General features: G+C 57.7%; 1 protein-coding gene across 2 annotated transcripts in view; it reads left to right on the forward strand.

Moving 5' to 3' along the window:
* Positions 1 to 406: 406 nt before the first annotated feature.
* Positions 407 to 18,183, forward strand: part of COL18A1 (collagen type XVIII alpha 1 chain) — a 30,792-nt gene continuing 13,015 nt past the window's right edge. Inside the window, exons 1-2 of one of the 2 annotated variants that reach the window (XM_052674750.1) lie at positions 407 to 541; positions 624 to 700. In XM_052674750.1, coding sequence (XP_052530710.1) covers positions 531 to 541; positions 624 to 700 — 88 coding nt within the window. In that variant the 5' untranslated portion in view covers positions 407 to 530. Of the gene's footprint in view, positions 542 to 623; positions 701 to 14,393; positions 14,992 to 18,183 lie in introns of those variants that run through there. The other variant, XM_052674749.1, reaches the window with a different exon arrangement.

Below are 18,183 nucleotides of genomic sequence, written 5' to 3' on the forward strand. Positions count from 1 at the left end.
GCAGCCTCCACCTGGCAGAAAGGCATCCAGGCTGGAAAGGGGAAATGTAAGAGCCCTGGCCACGCGGGATCACCCAAACAAAAGGCAGCTCCGGGCTCAGACTCTCGCCCCCGTTGTGGGTTTTGCCTCGTGTGTTATTTCACTTAGCTCAGACACCGCCTTTGCCATCAGTCCTGGATCCCCTGGAAGTTTCCAGGCTCGCGTTCCTGAAGCACGCTGCCGCGGGGCACCAAAGTGCCGCACAGGACAAAGCGAGGTGTGGCGCTTCTTTTTTTCTTTTTTTCTTCTTTTTTTTTTTTAGTGCGGGGCTGCAGAGCGAAGAAACAGGAGCACCGGAGCACGTCGAGGATGCTCGGGGACAACCGAGCCGCGCCTCCTCCGCCCAACGCGGCCCTCGCAGCCCGGTACCGGGGGCTGGAGGCGGGCTGAATCCTCCACGGCTCCGCCCCGTCCCGCTCCGCCCCCCCCCGGGCCGGGCCGAGCCGCGAGGTGCCGCGCGGAGCCGCGCATAGCCGGCAGCGGCGGGCACCATGCGCCCGGGGTGAGCGGCGGGGCCGGGGGAGCGGGGCCGGCGACGGGGTCGAGGCTGACAGCGTGCTCTGTGCTTCTCTCTCCTCCCGCAGGTGTGCCCCGCGGAGGCTGCTGCTGCTGCTCGGGCTCTTTGTGCTGCTGCTGCTCACCGCCTCCTCCCAGGAGCCCGGTAACGTGCGCGGGGCGAGAGGGGAGGGATGGGGGTCCCGGAACCGTGCCCGCGGGGTGCTGTGCGAGCGCAGCCGCCCGTGTGAAACGGTTGGATGGAGGGGTGGGTAGATGGATCTGCGTCCCCGTGCGCCCCATCCGCTGCTTCGTCTGATGCGCGAGCGGCCGGAGGGAGCGACGCGTGGCCGCGGGGCGGGCGGGCCGGCGTTGCCCAGGAGTAAGATTCGGTGATTCTGATGGGCCCTTTCCGTCTCGGGAAGTCCTGTGATTCTGTGGTTCCGTGCCCCAGAACAGCCGTGCGCCGGAGGTGCCCAATCCGCGGGTCCTCTCTGGGGCAGCGCTGGGAGACGCGCCGTGCCCCGACGTGCCGTGAGGGATCCCTCTGCCCTATGGGGAACCGCTGCTCTGCCCCCCGGGCTGCGCGCGCCCTCGAAGATGCAGAATGAGGCTCAGTTTTCCAAGTGCTCCCTCCCCACGAGGCACGAGCCGGTACATTACGCTCGGGGAGGCTTGGCTTGCCTGCAGCCTATTTGCGGAACGGCCGAGCGCTGTGAGCGCTGACCCACAACGGGCGAGGGCGGCTCTCCGTGTCCCACACGGAGCGCTCCCACCTCTCCGCAGGTCGGGAGGTTCGGCTGCTGCCCCTCCTTCATCCCGCCGCCAGTTTGTGGGAGGCTGCTCAGGTACGGGCGAGCTGGAAGTCAACAGATGCTGGGCTGTGAAATCTGTGGATTGTTTACTGGAGCGAGGCTTTATGCCATCTAGGTACAGCTTTCGGCCCGGGCTGCACTACAGGCACTGGGCGCAGCCAGCAGGAGGGATGCCTGGCACTGCTGGAACCAATCCGGGAGCATGGGGAGAGGCTTTCCAGGCGCCCCAGACTGGGCTCGTGACACTGCTGTCTGGGCCGTGGGTCCCCAGGGATCTCAGCAACAAAGACGTCTCCAGAGGGAGAAAATTATTCCCATGCAAAATCCCAAATCGACTATTTTAGGTCTCTGGAGAGTGTCCAGCACAGCCAAGCTGCAGGGCTGGGCACTGCTCTAAGGGTGGTTATTTGGAGCAGAAATGGCCCCTCGTGTCCTTCCCACCCTGGCTCCAGGTGATGGAGCTGTACCTGACCCAGGGCCGTGTCCCCGCTGTCCTCAGGGTCCCCCCACTTTGTCCAGACTCGGTAGGCACAGCAGCAGGGCTGGCAGGGAAGTGCCCGTCTCGTCCCACTGACTTGGCCAGCTCCCAGTGGCAAGCTGCGAATCGGGTTTTAAAGAATTTGAACATGTCTCAGTGTGGCTTTTTTTTTTTTTTTCCTTTTTTTTTTTTTTTTTCTTCCTTTTTTGTTCCCCTTGGTTCAATGTCCAAGGACTGCAGGGCCTGTTCTGCCAGCCCTTCTTTGTGATGGGCTCCTCGGGAATGTTTGCTCTGAAGGCCGTTCTGGCGAGGAGATAACCTTTCTGTTTATCTGCCTTTCTTGCAAATTTGGGAGCTGAGCTGCCTGGAGCTGGGCTTTTTTTTCCCCTGGAGATCCCTCAGGGTGGCATGGAACAGGAGTTTGGGGCAGGGATGCTGCTGGGATGCCACTGCGTGTCCCATCCTGAGAACGCAGGGAAACAGGGACAGTGCTGCAGCCTGCTGTACGTTGGGTTTCTCTTCATTATTGTTGGAGCTGTGATGAGGAGCTTCCATCCCATTTTTGGAGCTCCTATCCCTGAAGGTGCCTTGGGCAGCCTGATCTGGTGCAGGGCAACCAGCCCTCAGCATGGGATTGGAACTCGGTGGGCTTTAGGTCTGTTCCAGCATAACCATTCTGTGATTCTATGCTGGGCCAGAACACTGAGGTCAAGCTGGAGGTGGTAGGAAGCAGACAACACCTGGACAGCTGTGATCAGCTGTCTCTTGTGCTGCTGAATGCAGCAGGTGCCAGAGTGACATGCTGCTGGCAGCTCACGCTCTGTGTATTTCCGTCCTCGCTGGCTCTTTGGCCTCCATGGCTCGGGTGCCTCACAAGCACGAGCCCTCAGAGATGAAGCAGGTGCCGTGCAAAGAGATTTATGGCCTGTGACATAACTGCTTTGGCATAGGCTTGTGGGGATTTCTGACAGGTGGATCTGTGCTTTCGCAAACATTATTTGAGGAATTTCTCCTGACAAGGAGGAGGGCTGGGTGAGGAGCGTGCCGCAGGTGGCACCAGCAGGTGCTGCTTTAGGTTAGGAGGAGCTCCACATTGAGCATCCCAACTGCTGCCCATGAGCAGAAGTGCCTCGGTGTTGCCCATCTGCTGGCTGGCCAAGGACAGGGACCACGTGTCTCTCATGTCAGCACCCAGCCCCTGCCCAGGCTGCTGGCAGAGCTCTGCGGAATGGCTGCCAGCCTTCATGGCCCCGCAGTGCCTTGTGCTTTGGAGCTGGGAACTCAATGTAAAAAGAGATGAGTAGTGCTGCACTCTCAGGCAGCGTTCATCTTCCCTTCCCTTTCAGCAAGTGACCTGACCCTGACTTTCTCTGTGGTCGTGCAGCTCTGGGCTGGACTCAATCCATCCGCAGCATCCTGCAGCCCTGCTGGATCTCAGATATCTGCGGGGAACGGGAGCTGAGCCCTCTTGGATGCATGGTGCCATGGCACACGCCCTTGGCACAGTGGCTGCTGGCACGAGCACTGCCAAGCCCCGGGGCAGTGCTGTTTGTGCCCTGAAGAGCAGCCCCTCTTTGGCAACTCTTGCTATTTGTTTTGGTCCGCAGCAGCAAGAACGTCTCCTTACACTGTTTATTTCATTACGATGTAGGCGCTGCTGAAATAGTGAGCCTGAACACTTAAGAGGACAGGCACTCGGGGGAACAGCCCTGCAAGGGCTATTGCCAGGCACTTAAACAACAAACAAAACCCAAAAGTAGGCACCTAGTGCTGGGAAACAGTCCTCTTCTGTGCTATGCTCGGAGTGATGCTCTGAGCCCCTACGTGGCGGCCCGACCGAGCGCATCGCATCTTGTCCAGAAGCCGAGAGCTTCCCCAGTGCAGAATGAGTTCTGGCATAAGCCACTGATTTCAAAGTGCTGAAGGAGACATCTAGGATTAAGCATCGGATGTGAATCAGCAGCCCAGAGGTATGGGATTAATAAAGCATTTTAATGATCTTCCAGAGTATCTGGTGGCGTTTGAGGAAGTGCTGGGAACCCTAAGAGCATCCCTGGGCTGCAGGCAGCCCTTGGGGGGCAAGCCCAGCTCTGCCCTACACCCCTTTGGTCTGTGGGGTGCTGGCTGTGCAGATGTAGGAAGGTGTGTGGTAGCACTGCGTTTTTTGGCTCTCAGCATAGGGCTTGATTGGCCCTCAGTGTTTCTTGCCAGAATGTAATTGAATCAGGGAGCTAAGTGGGATTAGGAGCTGGTTTGGACATTTACGCGGTTACTGGGAGCTTTCGGAGCTGTGTCGGCGTGGGCTGGGAGCACGGGGGGAATGTCAGAGCAGGGGAGTCTGGGAGAGGACTGAGGGCAGCAATGGGGCTCTCAGTGAGCAACATCTGCTCTGTGACATCCCGTTTGCACTTAAAAAGGTTGCTCTGGTGGAATTTTTATTGCTTTTTTTGGCACCGCATCCCGGCCCCTTTTAGATGGAAATTTGTCATTAGTGACTTTTATTGTATTTTTGTTATATTCCCAAGCTCCATCCGCTGGTTTCTTCCTCCCGGGCCCTGGGACTGGAAGATGGGGCTGCTCCCCTGGCCCTGTGGTAGGCTGTGAGAGGGGGGGAAGCAGCAGAGCACCTGGGGGCGGCCCCAGCAATCTCCCATCATCATTCTGTCTGCCTGCCCAGATGCCCTTGAAGCCGTCTCCAGTTTTACAGTCCGTAAGTGAGCCACCTGCCTCCCCTCCAGTAAACACTGCAGTTAAACAGGTTATTTTTTTTTCCACCTCCCTCATTAGGCTGTAACTTAATTGAGTCGGGGATTGTTGACTTTTGGATAAGGGGCACCTTTCTGATAACCCCAGATAAGGAGCTGACAGGCATCCCTGGCACAGGGCGCAGTGGCTCCGGGGACCTATTGGGAGACAGCAGGGAGGGATGGGTGCTCTGGGGGAGCCCAGGTCTCACCAGGAGCGCTCCCTCCTTGGGCACAGCAGCAGAAGGGAAAATGCACTGCTGGCTTTGGATTTCACCCTGGGCATGTGGAGGAGAAAAGCCCCACTGTGTGCCATCTCAAGCCCACGGAGGGGTATCAGCTGCAGGCTATAGTGCTGCCACCCCCACGAGATAAGCCCAAAGGTGCCATTGTCAGCCTGGCTTGACGATGTAACCAGAGGCTGCAAGAGGAGGATTGGATCTGCACAGACTCCTGGAGGAGGTTTCCAAGCAGGGCACCACACGATAAGATGGTGCTGTGTAGCAAATTCCTGCATCTCTGGCTACGGAGATGATAGAAAGGAGCCAAGGCACTGTTCTCTGCAGCTCTGCCTTCCCAGAGGGAGTGGGTTGTTTCCCTTTGTCCAGCACCTGGTATCACCAGGAGGAAAATGGCCTTACTCCCTGTTGGTTCCATGGTTCTGGTCCAGTGCTGGAGCCATAGGACATGAGGTAATGGCCTCAAGTTGCATCAGGGGAGGTTCAGGTTGCATATTAGGAAGAATTTCATCTCAGAAAGAGTGTTAATGCATTGGCACAGGAAGGTGGTTGAGTCCTGGTCCCTGGAGGTGTCCAAGAACTGTGGAGATGTGGCACTGAGGGATGTGGTCAGTCAACATGATGGGTCGCAGTCGATGATCTTAGTGGTCTTTTCCAACCTTTATGTTTCTATGATTCTATTTCAGAATGGAAACGTATCCCCAGAATGCACTTTTGTGTGTCGGAGGAGGGATATTTCTGAGCTGGTTTCTCTGTGAAAGTGAAGGTTCTTCTCTCATTCTTGGGGCAAGAACATAGCTGTGCTGGCAGGAGGACCTTGCTGGGAGTGGGCTTAGTGGGGACGGTTGGAGTAGATGATCTTAGAGGTCTTTTTTTAACCTGAATTGTTTTACGAGTCTATGACTCTATGCTCTGCACCTGCAGCAGCTGGCTGGCAGCGGGGAGCCTTATTTCCCTCTGCACTGGGACCAGAGCCATCCTCCTGGGGACCTTCTGGCCACCCTGCCACACCTGGTGACTGCTCTGCAGGACTCAGGCCACCAGCTCCTATAGCAGGCAGCCATGGGAAGCAGCGCTCCATCCCCTATTTGCTGCTGGGGCTCAACCTAAAGAGTTAACGTACGTGTTTGCAAGGGGCCCCGCAGCCTCCAGCCCCCAGAGGCAGCGCTGGAGGTAATAATCTTCTTTCAGCTCTTTTTTTTTCCCTTTCCCCTGCTAACTGTGGCGCTGACACGTCCCTTCCATGAAAGGCCCTTTTGTCACCGGTCGCTGGGCAGGCCCACGGCTAGCAATGGGCTTCAGGTAGCTCACTTGGCACAGCAGCATCCCTCTGCCTTGCTCCCACTTCTGGGGGCTGCGCAAAGCCCCCTTTTTCCTTTTCTCCAAGGAAATGCCAGGGGCCCAATTCTGGCCCCGGTGCTACCTAGAGGGAGAGGTCAGCCAGTCTAGACGCTAATCCGCCCCGCGCTGTATTTCTGCTGCCTCGAGTGTCCTAGCAACAGGGTTTGGAAGTGGGGGGCAGAGGATGCGTGCTGCACGCTGGGGCAGCCAGCAGGGTCTGTCCAAGTACCCTGCAGCTGGGGACAGACTGACACCTGAGCCTCAAGGCTGGCCGTGGCCATCCCTTTTGGGGAATTCCCATCTCCGGGCAGCTAAACAGGCTGAGACCAAGTTTTGTGCTCAGGACCCTCTGCCACACGGATTATCGGCCAATAACAATGTCCCCTTGCAATCTGCTGTGCGCTCCCTTTCCTTCCCCACGGCCCCCTTCCGGGCTTTCTCCTGCCCTGTGTTCCCCCGCCCTTTGTCCTGCTGCCTGTTCCTATTGCTTGCACCACATCCCAGCACCACCACTCCGGTGTGCTGGGCTCTGTGCCGGCAGCGCTGGGTGCTCCCCACTGCTGGGCTGGGTGCTCATCGGGCACGCTGCATCTTGCATGGAGTCCCGCAGCCAGTTCCTGCGTACGTCAACTTTTCTGCTGGTGTTTTGTTTTTTTCCTTCCTCCTTTTTTTTTTTTCTTTTTTCCCCTCCCCCTTTCTCTTTTCAGCTCTAGCAGCACCAAGCTCTCACTGGCGAATTGCTAATTCAGCGCCCTTTGTCTGCTGCCCAGCAGCAGCCAGGAGGGGAGGTTTGGGATTTGCTTGGAAGTCTGGGATTTGCTTGCTCCACATGGAGTACCTCATCCTAGGAGCAGCCACGTGGCTGTGGGCATGAGGGATGCTGCGGTGCTGAAGGTGGTTTTGTGGAGTCTTCAGAGTGGTTTATTTACTTACAGATGCTTTCCTTGGAAAAAATACAACAACCGTAAACTCAGAAAATAAAACAAAAACAAAAAAAAGCTAAAACAGTGGAAAAAAACCAGTGAAATAGTAGTGGTGATGCTGCAAGGGAGGGGGGGGGAAAGACATTGCCGTGTTGATTTATGGGGCTTTTTTCACAGGTCACTGCTAGCGTTTGTGGAGTTGGCCTTGCTGCAGGAAAAACTGGTTTTCAGCATTCCCATTAGGAAGAAACTTGAGTGGTTGTATAATTAAAATGCAGAAGAAAGAATCCCGGAGCAGCTGCTTGTGGTGCTTGGGGCGCGCAGCCGCCTCCCGCATTTGCCCTCTGCTTGCTCCGTGCTGTTGTTCACAATGGGAAAATGCCACATCCCTCTGCTTGCCTTATTGCTGCTCTCCCATCCTTGCTCCCTGCAAAATCAAGCCCTGCAAGTAGACTTTGAAAGCAGCACGGCATGGGATGCAATGGGGCATCTGTCCGATGCTGGGGTGCATGGTGATGGTGCTGCGGGTACCCCTGGCTGTGCTGGGGCACAGTTTGAGATGAGGGGAAGGCGGTCCCCCAGCGCCATGCCCAGCCTGCAGGATGTCAGCCCCACACAGGGAAAACTGCCAGTTGTCAGCTGGACAATGGTGGCATTGTAGGGACAGAGCGGGGCAAAAGGGCCCCGGCTCCAGTGTAATGTTACTTTTCTATTTATGTTGCCATAGTCAGTGCTGAGAAATGGCCCTATTCTCTCTAATCCCCCACTCCAGGCATGCCTGCTGGTTTGTAGTGTGGGGCTTTTTTGTGTTTTTAACCCTTTCCATGCATAAAGGTTCACGGTGACGTACTTGCAGGAATGCCAGGCTGGAGCAACTGGCAGCAAATTAGACCCATTAGATGCCATTCATCCTAATGTCTGTAAATGTTGGTTGACATCCTCAACAATTTCAATTAAGAGCCTCTTGTAAGGCAGCAACCTTGACTGGCATCACATTGCCACGAGACAGATGCATTTCAAGGCACTGAGCCCTATGATGTGTGTGGCAGGGCAGGTTCAAGGGCAGGGTGATGCTGCTGAAGGCTGCTCCCAGCATCTCGCTGCAGTACCGGAGCCGTGCCAGGGCATGGTATGGAGCGTGGTGACCCTGCACTGGGCTGGCAGCCCGGATGGGACAGGGATGCGCTGCTGAGGCGGGATGTCACAGCTTGGTAGGAACTTGTGAAAGTCTGGGAAAAAGATCCCAAAGCCAACAGCACAGATGGGGTGTTGTACAGAGAGGTGGAAGGGCATAGAGCCTTGTTAGCAGTGCCCTGTGGCTCGAGGCACACAAAGCCCCTGAGTGTCAGGGTGTCAGTGTGGACACCAAGGGCAACTGAAAGGTGGTCTCTGGGGTCAGACCCTCCCTATGCCTTCTTTTTCCTCCGGTTGCCTGGCAGAGTAGAGCTCCCCACCACCTGGCTGCAAGGGAATGCCTAGGGTTCTTTGCTGCAGGGTGAGACCTGGGTGCAGATATCCCAGGCAGGGTGGGCACAGTGCCCTTCGGGTGCTGTGTGCTGGAGATGCACTTGCAGGAGACGCAGGCTGTGTTTCCTTCTCCTCATAACACTGGAAGGCTTTGTCTGAGCCCTGGCCAGCCCCTACCCAGGCAGATCTTTCTCGACAGCTCAGCATCGCTCTTTGCTTCAAGTTGGTTCCCAAGCCCCTCTTTCTGCAGAGCTCCTGTGCCCTGTATTTGCAGGTAAGGAGGTGTCTGAAAACAGCACCTGGCTGCCCTGTCCAGAGCAGAGCTGGGAACCAACACCCTCCCATCACCCCCGTGCTCCCGGCACCTCCCTGGGGGCTGCAGGAATTCCAGGAATGCAATTGTGGTTTGGGAATTCCTGGGGGGATAGGGCAGAGGAGTGCCCAATGCTGTGTGCTCCCACTCAGAGGAGGAAGTCTGCCAGTGGTGGTAAAGTGTGGCACACCAGTACCAGGATGGAGGTGGCTGAGGGTGGGCTCAGTGCCTTTCCCCCCCTCCGGGGAACACTTAGTCTGCAGGGTGATGCATTGCCATGGGGGCAGGAAGGGGGCACATTCCTTCCCTCGCCTCCCGCTGCCTTATCTCCTGGCTGTCGGGCGGCCCCGCAGTGATGGGAAGCAGAGCTGGTGCCCCCCGGCCTGCTCCCCGCCTGCAGACAAAGCCGGCTCTGCAGGATGTGCTGAGAAAAAGGGAGCTGCCAGCATATTGCTGCCCTCCGATTGGGCTGGGTAACGAGTTACGAGGTCAACACATGGTGCCTTTGCTGGGACCTGACCCGTCCTGTGCTGCTCCCGGAGGAAGCGGCTCGGTGGTATTTTTAGTCTCGCCAGGGAGGATGGAGGGGAGATTGTTTGCTTGGAGTCAGCTCTGCCGTGCCTGCTGCCATAGTCTGCATATTTCCCATGAGGACTGGCAGACACTTCCTCAGTGAGTAGCCCCGATGCCCTGGTGGGCATCAATGACCCCGTGGCCAGGGTTGCAAGGGGGACACGTGGGCCAGGCTTAGGGCACTTCGGTTCCAATGCTCATTGAAGGTGTGTGGGAGCCCTGGGTTGGGTGCATCCCACTGCAGTGGTGCACCCAGGCTGTTTGTTATCCCCTGGATGATTTGATCGCTCCCCCAGGCAGTCGTGACATTTTAATGGTTTATCTTATCGAGGAATTCGCTGGGAGGAAGTTTCTGTCTCTCCATGAGTAAATGTTTAGGAACGCTGCTGCGGTCCCGGGGTCTCGGCGGTGCTGTGTTGCTGCGGGTTGCATCCTCCCTGAGCCACCACCTGCGTCACCAGCCTCAGCAGCTGCTGGCATACAGGATACCTTGCAACCATGCAGCATCCTTTTCCCCTGCAAAAAGCACTGCCCTTTGCCAGGATTTGGAAGGCTGGGCTCATGTACGTCGTGTTTATGGACTGAATTTGTGTTTGGTGTTGTTCCAAAGATGCTGCAGGATCCCTGGGATAGGGACAGTGTGCAGCTCTGGGGATATCGGTGTCCCTGTCCTGGGTGCAGCTGCTGAGCCACCTTTCTGCTGCTGCTCACTGCTGCCGGGCGCCTGTCCCGCTGTCTGTCCTGCTGTCTGTCCCGCTGTCTGTCCCACTGGCTGCATGGGAGGTCAGCGAGATGTAGCAATATCCTTAGGCCTCTTACGCGTGCGTCCTGATGAGTGCCTTTTAACTGTTGTTTGTGCTTTCGGATAGGAAGAGATTAAAATCCCAAACATCGATAGGTTTTAAAGATACCATCTGTCTCTGACAGTTGCTGGATTTTGTTCTGCTCGGTGCTTGAATGCTCCGCCTGCAGCCTCTCTGCTGGCCTAGTGCTGAGGTTTTGTCACTTCCCCAGCAGCACTCACGCAGGAGAACATGCACAGACAGGGCAGCATCTCTGTGTGCCTCTATTTCACACCAAGGAGCTGCATATCGAGACCTGCTGTGTGCGGTTCTTTATCAATGGGCAGCTGGCCCTACTGTTTGGCAGCAGTGATTTTTAGCAACAGAAAACTCCCACAACTCACTGCAGTCTCTCTTTGCTCCATGCCTCGGAGGCTCTGAGGTCCTGATGCCCATGCTGCTGGGAGCTTGCTGGGCTGTGGGCATGGGACAAGAGTCTTGCTTCCAGGGATGTGTCAGGGAAACTTGGGCTGCTGGTAGGAAGCAGCGCTCTCAAATGTTTGCTTCACTGCATTTTGTGCCTTTTGGAGGTGGTACTTTCTCATGCATTGCAGTAGGAGCCTTCTGATGTTACAGGGCTTTGCTTTCTGCTAGCAAACGATGGAGCTGTGCTTTGGAAAGACTGTGGGGCCATGGTGTGTTCTCATGGGGTGTCGTTTGCATCCCTGGGCTGAGCCACGTAGAGGATGGCGGAAGTACAGGGATGCCCTGCCAGCAGAACACACTCCCTTGGCACACCAAACCCTTTTGACATTGAGAAAAGAGGCCTGGCAGGCTGTTGCCTGAGCACCTCCACTGAGGCATTCCTAATACAAATTTGGTGTGTGCGGCAGGGAGGAAGATGACTCCTCATCCTCCCCTAGGAGCAATCTGAGATGTCCTTCTGGTTGTCCAATGGGTTGTGCTGCTATGGGACAATCTGCGGGGCTTCCTGTGGGGGATGGGGGCAGAGGGTGGAGGGTGGAATCGGCTGTGCTGAAGGAGCTGGGGGTATCCTGAGCAAGAGCCAAAAGCAAGAGAGAAGGCAGGGAACTGCAGGTGATGGAGGAATCAGGTTGCTCGCCCTGTCTGGGCTTGCTTAGCTAAGTATGTTCAAGGGATCCTGGCCTGGAAAAGAGAGGTCCTTGGTGGGCCAGTGACACCTAGAGGGAAGGGGCAAGGCCATCAGGGTCTCGCCCTGCCCCAGCTGAGCGCTCAGGTCCTGCAGCTGGAGCTGTGCTGGGTGCAGACATCTCTGTGCAGTGCCTATGGGCACAGCAGCATCCCTCAGGACCCCTCTGTGACCTCTACTCTGTGCAGTGCTCGGGCCTGGAGCTCCCTCTGCTGTCTGTCTGTCCATCCATCTGTTCATGCTGCTCAATGAGCTCTGGGTGGGGAGCCCTCAAGAATGAGCAGTGTGACCCCACAGGGGCTGGCTGGTAGTCCCCAGCAGCCAGCTAGGTTCGTGTGATGGGCCTTCCCGAGCGGAGCTTGTCCCCTTGGTCCCACCAACCATCCCCCAGATCTCCCTGCTGAGGGCTGAAAACACCACACTGGGAGGCACTATGAGCCAGCCCATGTGTGCAGTGCTGGCACTGCACAAGCAGATATTTCCCTGGCCAGGTCCCCTGTCGCCTGTCACAACACCATGCTCTCCCCACTGCTCTGGGGAGCATGCAGCCAGCTTGCTGGAAACCCTTTGGCTCGGCGCCCTGTTCAGGTGTGGTTATTTGTTAACCACGAGCGTGGAATACAGGTCTCAAACCAGGGCTCTCTGGCTTTTCTTTTCTTTACACCCCATGCATGGTGCACTCGTGATCTCTGCTTGCACTGCGTCTGCGCGTTCAGCCTGCCCTGATCCTTGGAATGCTCCTGGTGGAGGCAAGGCAGCTTGCTGGGGCTTGTGGTGCTCCCACCCAGCGTTCTGCATCTCTGGGGGAGAAGCCGTGGGAAATGGCGCCCGTGTCCCCCTGTCCAGGGTACATTCCTCTGCCCTGCCTGCACCCCATCAACAGCCCCTTTGTGGCAAAAATGAATCTCTCCATTGTCAGTGTGCCTAAAAGGGCCATTTCTCTGCACTCCTCAGCGTGGATACCGGGGCTTTTCCTTCCCCCTCCCCCCCCCCACTGCCCTGGGCCCCTGCAAGAACTGCTGAGCCTGGGTTTCCACCCATCCTTCCCATGGGCAGCATGACTGGCAGCCCCCAGCCCTGACTCACCAGCGTGAGAAAGGGATTTGGGCTCTGTCCAGGAACAGCTTAGCTGTCCGTCTGTCCATCTGGACAGCCAGGAATGAGGCTGTCATGATTGTCCCCTGCTCTTGGACCTTTTGGGGCTTTGTGACCAGGACCTGTGGTCAGGGTTTCCCTGTGTCCTGAGTTTGGTCAGTTCTGGTGCAAAAAACAAGTCCCCTTTGTATCGCTTCTGAAGTGATGCATTTGCTGAGGGAGGCGTGTGTAATTAGCAGTAGGACAAGGGAAATGGTTTTCAAATGCTAAAATAGGGGAGGCTTATGTGTTAGGAAGGAATTCTTCCCTCAGAGGGCAGTGAGGCGCTGGCAATGCTGCCCAGAACTGTGGGTGCCCCATCCCTGGAGGTGCTCAAGGCCAGGCTGGATGGAGCCCTGGGCAGCCTGAGCTCATGGGGGCAGCCAGCCTGTGGCACAGGGGTTGGAAATGGCTGGGCTTTGTGATCACCTTCCAGCCTAAGCCATGCTGTGATGTTCTGTGATCACCCAAGGCTTGTCCTCCGAACACTCGTGGGGTGGAGCGGCCTTGAAGAAGCAGCGTGGAGCCCTGTTGGGACATGACGGGGCAGGCTGACAGTAGCTGCAAGGAGCTGCTGAGCAGGGGGTGCACGTGGAAACCCGACCCTAAAGGCAAAAAATGCATGACATTGGGTGTAGGCTGTGCTGTGTCAGAGGAAAGCTGTTCCACAAAGCACTCGTGAAACAACATCAGCTTTGGGCAGGCATATTAGCGTGGCATTATTCCCATGCCAGCCACCATTTTAGTGGGAAAATTTGCACAAATCACACCAAAAAGCAGCGTGGGAAGCAGTGCATGGAGCTAATAGACATCTGAGCATTAGTTTCACACTTTTCCTGACTAGCAGAGCCTTGCCAAAAGGCTGTTTTAAAACGATCGCAAGCCTCATTGACCCTGTTTTGTTCCTGTTTAATTTCTTTACAAATTGGAACAGCAGGAGAACCAGGAGGACTCTGTGGGGCTGTGGAGATGGTGAAGGGTCTGAGGGTGAGATGTGTGAGGAGTGGCTGACATCCCTTGGTTTGTTTAGCCTGGAAAAGAGGAGGCTGAGGGGAGGCCTCGTGGCTGCCTGCAGCTCCTCGCAGTGGAAGGGCAGCGCTGAGCTCTGCTCAGGTGGCAGTGGAACGGCGTGGGGCTGTGTGAGGTGGGGTGAGGAGAAGGCTGTGCCCCAGAGGGCGGTGGGCACGGAGCAGCTCCCAGGGCTCCTGGAGCTCAGGGAGCGTTGGGACACCAACCTCAGCCACAGGGGTTGGTGCATGGGACTGGGTGTTGGACTGGGTGACCCTTGTGGGTCCCTTCCAACTTGGGATGTTCTGTGGTTCTCATGGTCAGCGTGAGGGGACATGGTGACATGGAGGACCTGGGCTGTCCCTGCATGTCTCCTCATTGTGCTGCTTGCTGCAGGCTTTCGCAACCGGCTCCAGCAGAACTGCAGCCCCAGGCTGCTGTTGCTCACAGCCCTGGCTTGGAGGCGTGACGGCGCGCGGTGCTGGGGCCCTGCTGTGCTCCTCCAGTTCACCGTCTGCTGGCCCTGCTCGCTCACCAGCCTACTGCAGCACCTGGGGCTTCTGGCCGTGAAACCGAGCAAGGAAAGGGTCTTGAACGCACTTGCTGCTCTCGGGGCTAGTTGCTTTCTCAGCCAGCAGAAATCTTGGAAGTGTTTTCTGGGGCAGAAGGGGTTAAGGCAGGAGCAGCGGCAGCTGGCTAGTGTGGGCCAGCAGCCCAGGGAGCTTGCACCGCTGGCTCTGCTCCTGGCCGTTCAGGGGGCTCGAGTGGGTCGCAACTCGGCTGCGCGCCCCTCGGGGGCCGTGCCTGCTGCGAGGAGGCTGGGAGAGGAGGGCTCGCGGCCGGCAGCGGGGCCACTCCTCCCAGCGCTCCGGTTTGAAGGCTGGGCGCTGGGGAGGAGAGAGCGATGCGAGCGCTGCGGGCACCTCGCTGGGGCCGAGCTCCTGCCTCTGCCCCCGAGCCCCTCCGTTTGCCAAGCCGGGGGGCTCGCTTTCCCCTCCCCATGGCTGTGCTCCACCTGGGGCTTTGGCTGCTGCTGGCTTCCTGCTGCTTCTCCTCTTGCGACGCGCAGCTTCTCGACTGGATTTGGGGCAGCCCGAAAACCACGGGGACCCCCACAGCGCCAAGCACTGCAGAGATTTCACCCACCCTGAGCACACCTCTGAGCTCAGCAGCAGCAGGGGATGTGGCCACCACGCAGCGGCACCGGGAGCCCAGCACGGCAGCACCTACAGGACAGGAGAGCGCTGAGAGCACAGATGGCCCCGAGCAGGGGGACGGGAGCACCGTGGGGATCACGGTGCCAACCAGCACGGCACGGACTGCCGCTCCCCCTCGCAGTACACCACCCACCCGCAGCCCCACCGAGACTCCACGGCCCCTGGGAACGGGGAACCCCAATACGACGGAGCTGCCCCGGCAGCAGGAGGGGACAGGGGGTTCCCCGCAGAGGCCAGCAGCCGCCCGTCCAGGTAGAGCTCCTTTCCCTTTCCCATCAGGTGACAGTGCCCACCACCCCACGGCGCAGCGACACGGAGCATCGCCCACGCCACGTGCTGCAGACCATGCTGAGACACGGGGCTGGCGACCCTGGGCCATCCCCCGGCCATCCCCCGCCGCTCCCGGTGCTGCAACACCGGGTGATGGGGGCCCGAAGCGCAGCACCGACGGCGAGGGGCCGGCACTGCTTGGTGTCAGTGGGAACCAGAGCCCTTCTGCGCCCAAACTGAGGGCAGTGAGCGGTGCGGATTCTCCTCCTGCTGGTCCTCCTGAGTTCGATTTACTAACCTCTACCCTGCGAGTTGTTGGCGCGGGGCTTGCTCCCTCCTTCCCCAGACTGCTGCCAGCGGGCGGGCGCTGCCTGCCCCTCCCAGCCCACCTGCCTTTCTGCTCCGTTCTGGGCACCAACCATGTCAGATTGCCGAATTATCTCAGCCACGGCAGCGAGGTGGAAATTCGGGCTGCTTTGCATGAGTGGGAGGGGCTGCTTGAGTCTCGGTGCCACCGCTACTTGGAGTGGTTCCTCTGCTTGCTCCTGGTCCCTGGGTGTAGTGCCTCGGTCCCTGTAACTCCCCCGCCGTGCCAGGGCTTCTGTGAGGCCGTCAGAGACCTGTGCTGGATGCACTCGGCTGGTGGGCGCCTGCCTCTGCCCTGTGACTCTCTCCCCAAGGAGGACGGAGGGTATTCTTGTGTCTTTGTTAATGTGTCTGCAGGTAATGTGGCTGGTGACCCTTGTTCATGTCTTCCTTCTGCATGTCTCATCAGCCAAAGCCTTCTAGTGCTCCAAGGGATGCTACTGCCTCATCTCTGGCCAAAAGCCTCTCTGCCCTGCCTCAGTTTTTGGGTTGGGGCTCCTTCTGCAAAGAGGAGCCTCCTTGTCCATCCCCAGGTTGTCCCCACTGGTGTGGGATGTGGAGCTCACCACGGGGGCTTCAAGGTGACCCCAGGCAGCAGCTGGAGGGAGCCACAGGGTATCGCTTCCCCGCATGGGGCCAGGGCTGTGACCTCACATATGCACACCCACATGTCTGCTGCCCTGCCTTGGGGTTAATGATTTACCCACAGATAATGTTTGATCCCCCTACTCAGAAAGCAGGAGAGGTGCTTGGTGCTTAACTATTGCCACAAAGTGCTTTTGAGCCCTGCATTGATTCCAGCAGCTAAGGCCTCCTCGGCAGGGTGAGGAGCCAAGGGTGGCAGCTTGGGGACAGAAACACCCCCGGGAGCAGGGGATGAAAGCCAGAATGGGAACTCCTACTGCTGCCCTTTGCAGCTCCACTGAATGGGGCTGTGTTGTCGTGCTGGACCCTGTGCCCTCAGGTGACGTGGAGCAGACGAGTCTGGGGGACAAGGAAGGCGCAAATGCCCTTGTTGACCCCCTGGGCTGTCAAAGCAGCTCTCTGTGGGATGCGACGGGAAGGGGGAGAGGCGGGGATGCAGAGCAGCCTTGAGCATCTCTGGAGCCCTTCCAAGGGCAGCGGGAGCCAAAGCTCGGTCACCGTGGCCCCACGCATCCCTGTGTGATTCCGTGCCAGCGCCACCTGGAACTGCAGTGGTGTCCATGGGAGAACTGTGTGGCCAGCTCTGGGGTGCTGGCAATCCTCCATTGCAATCCATGGGCTGCCCAGGAGCCTCTTTGGGACAGTTTGGGGTTGGGATGAAGCCACGGCTGGGGGATTCCCCTGCTGCCCGCTGCACATGATCAGGAATACCGGCAAGGCGGGAGTCCTGCTGCGGGGGCGAGCGCACAATGTCGCATTGTAGTGGACGGCACTGGGATGTGAGTGCCGTGCTGCTGGCAGATTGACCGTCCCCACCCTGCAGATGGGGTCTGGATGCGTCTGTGGCCATCGTGGGCTCGCTCGCGTGTTGCAAGGTGCGAGCCTGTTTTCTTTGGGAAGCTTCCTTGTATCGTCGCCCAACTCCTGCTCTGAGCCAGGGCGCAAGTGGTGTGTTTGGAGAGGAAGGGGGAACCCAGAGATGGTTGAAATACCAAGGGAAGCAGGACTGTGAATTGCATTGCTAACAAAAGCCTCTTTCAGCCTTACCCCCCAGCCCCCACCTCAAGCCTCAAGGCAGAGGACGGGCTGTCTGCATGAAGAATTGCAGAGATGGCTCCTACACCCCTGCTTGCGTGGACCCCTGCCTGCATGGACCCCTGGGAGGAAGCTCTGATTTCCTCTTAGCATAAAGCTTTTATGAATTTGGCTTCCTCCAAGCCAAGATAAGCACCATCCATGCTTCCCAGTGGTGTCTCTTGAGGTCAGGGCTGCTGCACAGAGGGGCAGCTGGCGCAGCACTGCATGGCATGGCTCAGCGCAATGGAAGCTGCTTTGCCTTGTGCCTGCATGTGCTGTCATGTGTGGGGCAACTCATGGTTGGCTGCCATCCACAGAACTGAGGTTGGCAGAGAGAAATATCCCCCTGCCTCTGGAATGAGGCATTTCTGATGTCTCTCTGAAAAGACCAGCCCTGGCATCCTGGCTTGGCTGCCACAGGAGCTTGGGATGCTCTGTGTGCTCAGATGCCCCCACGCTTTGGAATAGAAACCCAGGTATTTGTCTCTTCCTACCATTCCAAAGGACATATTTCCCTCCCAGGCTGAGCTGGGCTGGGCTGATTTTATTTTTTTTTTTAAATACATTTATTTGGTTTTCTTTTTTAAGATACTCTGGAGGAAAATGCCTTGCTTCAGAGCAGGGTGGGGGTTCCCAGGCTCCTGCGCACACCCCAATATACCCGGCTTGCGTTCGGCAGCAGGGAGGGAGGGGGGCACTGAATTGTTTCAGCTCCTCATAGAGGCCCTTTGTGCCATCCTCACTGGCAGCAAGGAGCCTGATCCCATGCTGCAGTCCTTGGCTGTTCTGGGAACCCCAAAATGGGAACCTACAGCTGGGAGCGGCTGTTGGATATCTGCTTGCTCCTGGGAAATCTGGAGTTAAAAATCACCGATGCACAGCGCGCTTGCTTACTCGCTCACATCAAGTTGGCACCGGCCCGAATGGTTGACATAGGAGAGGAGGAATCCAGCGCCCATTGTGTGGGCGATGAGGATGTGCGTGCTGCCAAAACAACAGGAGTTTGCATCCAGAGGGCTGGCTCACACGGCCAGATGTTCAGCTGTGCCTGGTAGGAGAGACTGTCCTGACCAGAACTCCCTAAAG

The sequence above is a fragment of the Tympanuchus pallidicinctus genome, unplaced genomic scaffold (assembly GCF_026119805.1).
Source record: "Tympanuchus pallidicinctus isolate F22 unplaced genomic scaffold, pur_lepc_1.0 scaffold15, whole genome shotgun sequence".
Classification (NCBI taxonomy): Eukaryota; Metazoa; Chordata; class Aves; order Galliformes; family Phasianidae; genus Tympanuchus; species Tympanuchus pallidicinctus.